The sequence below is a fragment of the Quercus lobata genome, chromosome 4, assembly GCF_001633185.2.
Source record: "Quercus lobata isolate SW786 chromosome 4, ValleyOak3.0 Primary Assembly, whole genome shotgun sequence".
NCBI classification, from domain to species: domain Eukaryota; kingdom Viridiplantae; phylum Streptophyta; class Magnoliopsida; order Fagales; family Fagaceae; genus Quercus; species Quercus lobata.
In genome coordinates this window covers 55,330,958-55,339,982 of record NC_044907.1, presented here as the reverse complement: position 1 = coordinate 55,339,982, position 9,025 = coordinate 55,330,958, and the positions used below count along the sequence as shown (strand labels likewise).

Below are 9,025 nucleotides of genomic sequence, written 5' to 3'. Positions count from 1 at the left end.
AAATTCTCTTTCCACGTGAACGGTTGATATCATGAGTAACACGCAAGCAATTACGCTTGTTTGACCAATACGAACATTTAAGGGTCTCCGACTCTTACCTTCTTTCTTTTAATTTTCTTAGTATCATTTTTTCAAGCATTTGAAGGTTAATTGGACTTTTCTACCTACCTCACCTATAAATAATGATGTGTCATCTTAGTTTCAACTCACTACTACTACATTGTTAGACAATATCCATATTATTCATAGAGCTATAGCCACTGAGCTTTAAGAAACAATAATATTGTGATCTCAAAAGAGACAATATTATTGAAGATATGGCTTTGAATAAGAATCAACAACTTTTGTCTAAGATTGCAACCAATGATCGTCATGGTGAGAATTCTCCTTACTTTGATGGGTGGAAGGCATATGATAAAAACCCATATCACCCTATTGATAATCGTGAAGGAGTCATCCAGATGGGTCTCGCAGAAAATCAGGTTTGATGGATAATTTTATACTTAATTTTGCTTTTATCTCACATAAGCCTCTTTATACGAGTGTTCCACGTTATACTCTACCAACTACAGTATGTCATATAGGAAAAAAAAAAAAGAGTCGAACCGTGTGACTGGTAGAGCATGAGAGTGGAGCACACGTTGGGATAGAGGAATTTTATTCTTCCTCACTAAAAATGCACATTAATTAACATCCAGAGTTATATATGTATGTATTTCAGCTTTGCTTTGATTTGATTCAAAAGTGGATTAGGGGAAATCCTAAAGCTTCCATTTGCACCGCCGAAGGAGTTCACGAATTCAAGAATATTGCTATCTTCCAGGACTATCATGGCTTCAAGGAGTTTAGACAAGTATGAATTTATTGTTTGTAGAATGATTAAAGTATTGGGGTTAGGAAAATTAGATAAAATAGAGAAATGTAGACGTAGAGCTGGCATATATATATATATATATATATATATATACACATATTTGATATATTATTGACAATTAGAAGAAAATGTGTGAATTATTTGCAGGCTGTAGCAAACTTCATGGGTAAAGCAAGAGGTGGTAGGGTTACATTTGATCCAGACCGCATAGTCATGAGTGGTGGAGCTACTGGAGCAAACGAGACAGTTATGTTTTGCCTGGCCAATCCTGGCGATGCTTTCCTTGTACCCTCACCATGTTATCCAGCGTAACTCTCTCTCTCTCTCTCTCTCTCTCTCTGCACTTCTTTCATTTTTGTTTTCTTTACTAATTAAAACACAAGAAAATTAAAGGTGTTCGATCACTGTTATTTTGAGTACTATATATAGATGAAAGCATAAAAAGCTTTCCTCCAGTAAAAGCACGGGAATATTGACATATGTCAATTCGAAAACACGTGTCAATATCGTACTTCTCCCCGTGTGTAAATTATTTAAAAAAAAAAAAAGGTTGAAAAATAAGTTAATATCCCAATTTAATTATGCGACTCTGTTTTCTGTGTTTCTAAACCAGACTTTTGCTTAATCTTAGTTTGTTGGGCTCACTTTATTCCTTATATACAACTGTAAGAGTTTAGAGTAGTGTAAAGTACTTCACCAGAGGTTAGCAAAAAAAAGAAGAAAATGAATTCAAAAGAATCCAAGTCATGGTCATGACCTCGTGGTTCTGAACATATAAACAAATAGGGAATTTTGAACAGACAGGTATTGTGTTCAAAATTGGTTTCATCCTTAACACTAGCAATTTCCCCGAAATTACAGGTCAATATATATATATGATATTGTTATAATGTCAAATATTCCAATCCCAATTATAGCTAGCAAAGGTCAATTAAATAATTTACTAGTTTTGGAAGTCATAAAAATCAACATGGTTTGATTCTATAAGTTAGGTCAAAGTACATACCAAGTCAGATATTGCCATATTGGTTATTAATACACACAAAGTAATAAACTAGATTATTATTAAGTCAAAAAGCACATAGAGTTTTTTTTAATACTTCCATATATTAATTTGCGTAAACTTAGCTAGTGGACCCTTGCTATTGACCTATAAGCCCTGTAATTGAAACAACCTGCTGGTCATCACCTAATTCAAATCAAAAGCAGAGTGCATGCGTATGCGTATGCGTACAGCTGGATACTTTGGGCAATTTCCATACTCGTCCTCAATATTCCAAGTTGTCTAAAACAAAAAAGTCTCAAACTTATACTGATCTAGATGTAATCGATTCCTCCAGTCAGTCTTTATTTTTTTAGTCTCCCTGCATTTGGACCACAGATCGTGTGGTCAGCAAGCCAACGGGTCAAAAGAACTCACATGCTCATTCTTTACCGCAAGCACATGCAGAAAATTTAATAGCTAATAACTTGACTTTTTTGCTAAAACTTAAAGGCGAAGTTAAAAGAAAGTTGTTTGATAAATTTCGTGTTTGAATGCAGATTTGACCGTGACTGTGGGTGGCGAACAGGGGTGCAGCTAATTCCTGTCAACTGTGATAGCTCGAACAATTTTCTTATCACAAAAGCAGCATTGGAAGCAGCATACGAAAGAGCCCAACAAGACAATATCAATGTGAAGGGCTTGATCCTAGCAAACCCGTCAAACCCTTTGGGCACGGTTTTAGACAGAGACACATTGAGAAGCCTAGTGAGCTTCATCAATGAAAAGAAAATCCATTTAGTCAGTGACGAAATATATGCAGCCAGTGTGTTCAGCACTCCAAGTTTCGTTAGCGTTTCCGAAATAATAGAGGAAATGGAATGTGACCGTGATCTCATTCACATTGTTTATAGTTTGTCCAAAGATATGGGACTACCTGGCTTTAGGATCGGCATAGTTTACTCTTACAATGATGCAGTCGTGAATTGTGGGCGCAAAATGTCAAGCTTTGGGTTAGTTTCCTCACAAACTCAACATCTACTGGCTTCAATGCTTTCAGACGATGAGTTTGTCGACAACTTTCTCAAGGAGAACTCGGAAAGGCTAGCCAAGAGGCACAGCTTGTTCACCAAGGGACTTGAAAAAGTGGGAATTACTTGTTTGAAAAGCAATGCTGGACTTTTTGTTTGGATGGATTTGCGTAGGCTTCTAAAAGAACAAACACTCGAGTCTGAAATGACGCTTTGGCGAGTAATCATCAATGAGGTGAAGCTCAATGTTTCACCAGGGTCTTCGTTTCATTGCTCCGAGCCAGGTTGGTTTAGGGTTTGCTTTGCAAATATGGATGATGTCACAGTTGAAGTTGCACTCGAAAGGATCCGAGTATTTGTAGAAAAGCAGCAAGTGAAAAGTAAACGTAAATTCCAAAGCAATCTTAAGCTCAGCTTCACATCTCGAAGATATGATGAGAGTGTTATGTCACCACACATGATGTCTCCTCGCTCACCGCTTGTTCGAGCAAGGACTTAGATGATAAATATTTTAATTTGTCTGAAAAGCAGGGGTAGCGGCCAGGGTCCCCCTCTCATCAAGTGAAAAATAAACGTAAATTCCAAAGCAATCTTAAGCTCAGCTTCACATCTCGAAAATACGATGAGAGTATTATGTCACCACACATGATGTCTCCTCGCTCACCGCTTGTTCGAGGAAGGACTTAGATGCAAATATTTTAATTTGTCTGAAAAGCAGGGGCGGCGGCCAGGGTGCCCCTCTCATGGACCACTCTTACCTGAATTCTTCCTAATTGTTAGGAAACTTTAATTTAAATGACTTTGTTCACAGGTGTCTGTCACCAGTTAATGAACCAGTGATTCATTTATAATTGTTTGTATTGTCTCTAGGGCTTTGGACATTTACTATCTTTTCTTGTTCTTTTTATTTTAATAATTTTAAAAAAAATATATTCTTCTTGGCATTCTAGTTTCTTGGACTTATATCAATAATGAAAAAAAATAAAAAATAATTATATTTTCAATTAATATCTTATTCATAGTATAAAAAATAAATTTGTAAATATTAAAGTGAAGTGTAAATGTATACTGTATGGTCCAAATTTTGTAAAAGAAAGAGAGGGAAAGAAACTTATGAATATGTTACTTTATTAGGTTAAATTAAGTACCCTAATGATTTTATGTTTAAAATAAGTCTAACAACTTCTTAGATTCAAATAAAAAGTACAAATTTTAACAAAAAAATCTCATTTTAAAGCATTTGTCTATGTATCGTACGATACATACGATTTTACGATACGATACGATTCATACGATACATACACTGTATCGTATGATTCATAAGCACTTACGATATACTGATACGATACGAAACTTTTTACACATAATACGATATGTATTGTACGATACAGATAACTATGATTTTAATAGATATCTTTTAGCTTGCATATATGGTCTCATTCATAACTTCACTCAGCTAGCTTTTTGCATGAAAGCTGGTCGATTAGTCCACAACAATGGAGCTAAATTTTTAGCAATTTAGCTCCACCAAAAGTTACTTTATCTATTTTACCTACATACATGCTGCAGTAGTGGATCTATTTTAACTTTCAACACAATAAAATAATATATTCATCACAATAAAATAATATTTCTACTACAATAAAATAATAATATTTCTACTACAATAAAATAATATATCACCACCACCACACAGCACAAACATCCTCCTCCACCACCACCACCACCACCACCACCAGTCCACAGCAGAGAAAAAAAAAAAAAACCCAAATCCTCAATCCAGACCAAACAAAATCACCAACCGGAGATGTCACAGTTGAAGTTGCACTCGAAAGGATCCGAGTATTTGTAGAAAAGCAGCAAGTGAAAAGTAAACGTAAATTCCAAAGCAATCTTAAGCTTAGCTTCACATCTCGAAAATACGATGAGAGTGTTATGTCACCACACATGATGTCTCCTCGCTCACCGCTTGTTCAAGCAAGGACTTAGATGACAAATATTTTAATTTGTCTGAAAAGATTGTCATTTGTGACTTAATTTGTCTGATAAGGATGTTATAACTCTTTTTTTTTTTCCTTTCGCTTGGTAAGTGCGAGAAATAAAACCTCTATAAAGAAACCTAAGTACCACCTGGCTACGAGGTCATTGGCGTTGGGAAAACTTAGTTTTTAAGATTTTATTCTCATTATTTTATTTCCTACTAAATTGTACTTAGAAAATAAGGTTTGAGATGTTGTTGCTGTTTGATTACTACCATTTTTTCCCCACTAGTGTGGGTGTTGTAAGTTTTTGAAAGTATTGGTATTTGTAAGTTGTCTCACATTGGACAACTAGCCTATAGAGTTGTCTATAGGAAATGTATTAATTTCTAAAATTGAAGTTATAATTAAGTACCTTTTCAATATTTATTTTGTTAATTTATATAATATGTGATGATTAAAATATTTCTTTTGACGGCTGGTAAAGTGCTTGTGTGAATTCATCTGTTTTTTTCGTCTTCAAAATGTTTTTAAATGAGTATCATATTTAATATATAGTGTGAATTCAAAGTTCAATCGTGTATAAGATGTAAGAATAACCTCACCTTAACGAGTTTGTTTAGAACATAAATAAGTCAATGCCAACAAACAGACTTATTTAAAAAAAAAATTAATAATAATAATAAAATTGCAACATGCATGACATTACCAATTGCAAATGTTGCATTCATTATTGACTTAATTAGTGGCACAATATTAATCTTATATATAGTTAACGCATTAAGCATGACATCCAATGCCACGTTCGAGCTTGGAATATAATATGTATAGTTTATGAGCGTGCTACATGTTTATTTCGTCACTATGACTCGATTTCAGAAAATTCAAACTCATCTATAAGCCCATAATCGATGGCGATGATGTTGATCGATAGACACTTCTTGCTCGTTTATCTACAAAATGTACATATTTACTTGTCCAAATTTCCCACTCCCACTTTTATATAATATATACATACTGAGTATATGACTTCAATCAGTCAATGCCACTAGTATAATGATAATGCACTAACAAGTAATAACGTGTTGCTCATGTAGTAGTATCGTAGTCTATTGTCTATTGTGAAATTCTAGTAGTAAACTTAGTGATTGTAGCTCGCAAGAAATGTGCAATGTCACTGTTAAAGGGTCACAGTTTTTGGCCAAACTGGTGATGAGGGGGATGACAGTTGGCTCGATGTTCTTTAATTATTTGGATTTATGTGGGCACTAAATAGCAATGTTTATATATAGTCACTTTCACCAAGCCGAGGCCGAGGAGACATACACCTGACCCACCATGCATGGACATTATTAATTTGTGTATGTACAAATGGTTGCTTAATTAGCCAAATGACCTCCTTTTGTCTCAGCAAATAAACCGACCTCTTTGCTAGTTTGATTTTTTGGAGCCATTGTCAGTTTGTATACAATGGCAAACAAAATCCTGTTTCTTTGCTCAGCTCAGCAGAAAATGACATGTTTAAGTTTTCTTGCCGTCTGGGGCATTAATGTTCTATAAAGATGCGGTGTGATCTTTATAATCTTGTGAACTAATCGACCAGCTTTCATGCAAAAAGCTAGCTGAGTGAAGTTATGAATGAGACCATATGTGCAAGCTAAAAGATATCTACTAAAATAGTAAAATTCTGAAAACTATTTTTACGGATGGCCACATGTCAACCGTTAATGGTTGACTTTTTCAGACACGTGTTCGTTTATGGGAGTCAAGTCACACCGACTCGGGGATGGTCACTAACTACGTACAGGTGTACTCTATTTTTTCTAGGAACAACTACAAGTGTACTTTTAAGCCTACAAAACAATACCCAAAATCCAAGAGAGAATACAAACGGTTACATATTTTAGCAACAGTAGAGGGATATGAGCGAAGAGAATTGCAGAGAAGAAAAAAGAATAAGAGGAAAGGAAAGATATTGGCCAAAGTGAAAGGTTTTTCTTCAAATTTAATTCATTTTCTTTTCTCTCATGCTATCCAAACAGATAAAATTACTTAATTGCTCTTCTTCTTTTTTGTCCTCTTCCCCTCAAACCATAGATAGTGTAGATGTTAAACCAATTTAAATTATCCCACAACAACAACACAGTGCGAGTCTTCAATTTTTTAGGGTTGGCTATTTCCATTTATAACAAAATGACCTACGGCAACTCTCTTTTTTTCCGGACTTGAGATTGACATGGTGAACAAAGTAATAGGCCTACAAAACAATGCCCAATGCCCAAAGCCCAAGAGACAATACAAACAATTATATATTTATCTACAAAATAACAGTAGAGGGACAAGCATTTATCAAATGTTAAACCAATTTAAATTATCTAACAACAACAACACAGCATAATAGTATGACTCCCAAATTTTTTTATGGTTGGCTATTTCCATTTATAACAAAATGACCTACCGCAATATAAGCTTAGTTGTTTTAAAATGTATTTTATATAACATAAAACTGAGAATACTTCACCTTTTAACAAATCTAAACTTCAATTTCTTAACTGCTAGGACTTTGTAGTTGAATTGACACATTCTCATACAAAAAGTGTTTGGAGAGTAAAGGTTCGAAGTGCGAAGATAGCAACATATTGTAATTATGTCTAAAAAAAACCTATTTTCTTAATAAAAAGTTTTACTTGTAGAAAGATTTAGCATGCGTTTGGATTGAAATTGAAATTATAAATTATTTCACTATTCAGCTTATTTTTTTTACTATTTATAGACCTCACTGCACTTTTTGGTACTATTCATGGGTCTTACTGTACTATTTCAACTAACTTTTACCTATATTTACAATACTTTCAATAATAAATTTTTCAGTTTCAGCAAAATAAGCGGTATTCAAATAAACCCTTAATATCTTATAATTTTTACTATATCTTTAAAATTAATAAATTTTTTTTATAGGATAAAATTAATACACTTAAATAAACTTCAAGTTAAAAAGTTGGAGCACCCCCTCCCCCCTTCTTTGTTTTATTCATTATATCTTAAAATTTTGACCTTGGTTGAGTTGATCGTATAACGTTTCTAAAAAGTAAAGATTGAAAGAATACTTTCATGATTTAATACAGTACTCAAATAAATTTTTCAGCCTTTTTTTTTTTGTTAAATAATAATTTTTATACAACTAAAAAGCCCCTTTATCAAGTTATTTAATTATATAGTATTTTTTTGAAATTTGATTTTGCTAAAATCAAGCTCAAAGTAAAACTTGATTTTGTCAAAGTTGAGTTCTATGCAAGTAACCACTGATGTGGCATGGTCGACGTGAAACTAAGAACTACTAAACTTGAGTTCCATGTTGCCACATCAATGGCTATTGCATAGAATTTGAATTTGGCAAAATTGAGTTCAACTTTGACAAAATCTAGTTCCGAAGGAACACATAACTAAATTAATTGGGAATGAAGATTTTTAGGGTCCGTTTGAAATCCATTTATTTTACTGAAACTGAAATTTTTTTGCTAAAAGTACTGTAGATAAAAGTAAAAGTTAACTAAAATAGTATAGTGAGACTTATGAATAGTACCAAAAAGTGTAGTGAGACTCATAAATAGTAGAAAAAATAAACTGAATACTAAAATAAATTGGCAAAAATAATTTTTGTTAAATGGACACTTAGAGCATTAGTATTAGTGGTGTTAAAAAGCTATTTTCAGCACCATCATATACAAGAAGGATGCAACATTGGTGGTGGTATAGGTAAAATTTTGACCTATACAGCTACAATGCACAGCCATATATGACTGTGCACTGTAGCTCAAAGCTAAACTCAAAAATAATTTTTTATTCCCACCTTACATTAAATTTTTTTTTTCTATCTCTTTTTTCCTCTACCCGATTTCAGTCACTCATTTTCTCATATCGAACTCTCACCTCTCCCCCATATCATCAAACTCTCACCTCTCCCCCATATCATCAAACTCTCACCTTTGCCATCGATTCATCATCCTCTCACCGCCGCCACCAAAGCTCACCATCGCACCATCACCACCGAAGCTCACCATCGCCGATTCATCATCCTTCTCCCTTTCCTTTTTTTTTTCTTTCTTCTTCCACTCCTTACCGGCCCAACTCCCCTACCCCAGACCACCGACCCACGCTA

The 9,025-nt window shown here is 34.0% G+C and overlaps 1 protein-coding gene across 3 annotated transcripts; it reads left to right on the top strand.

The window, feature by feature from the left end:
- Window positions 1–228: 228 nt before the first annotated feature.
- LOC115983881 (1-aminocyclopropane-1-carboxylate synthase 1) lies at window positions 229–4,876 on the top strand. 3 transcript variants are annotated; one of them, XM_031106734.1, is made up of 5 exons: window positions 229–482; window positions 722–853; window positions 1,022–1,182; window positions 2,417–3,267; window positions 4,695–4,876. In XM_031106734.1, exons 1-5 carry the CDS (start codon window positions 318–320, stop codon window positions 4,874–4,876), a joined length of 1,491 nt encoding a protein of 496 aa, XP_030962594.1. In that variant the 5' UTR covers window positions 229–317. The 3 variants fall into 3 exon arrangements, with proteins under 3 accessions (XP_030962594.1, XP_030962593.1, XP_030962592.1); XM_031106733.1 differs by having other exon boundaries at window positions 2,417–3,273; window positions 4,731–4,876; XM_031106732.1 differs by lacking the exon at window positions 4,695–4,876 and having other exon boundaries at window positions 2,417–3,752.
- The last annotated feature ends 4,149 nt before the right edge of the window (window positions 4,877–9,025 follow it).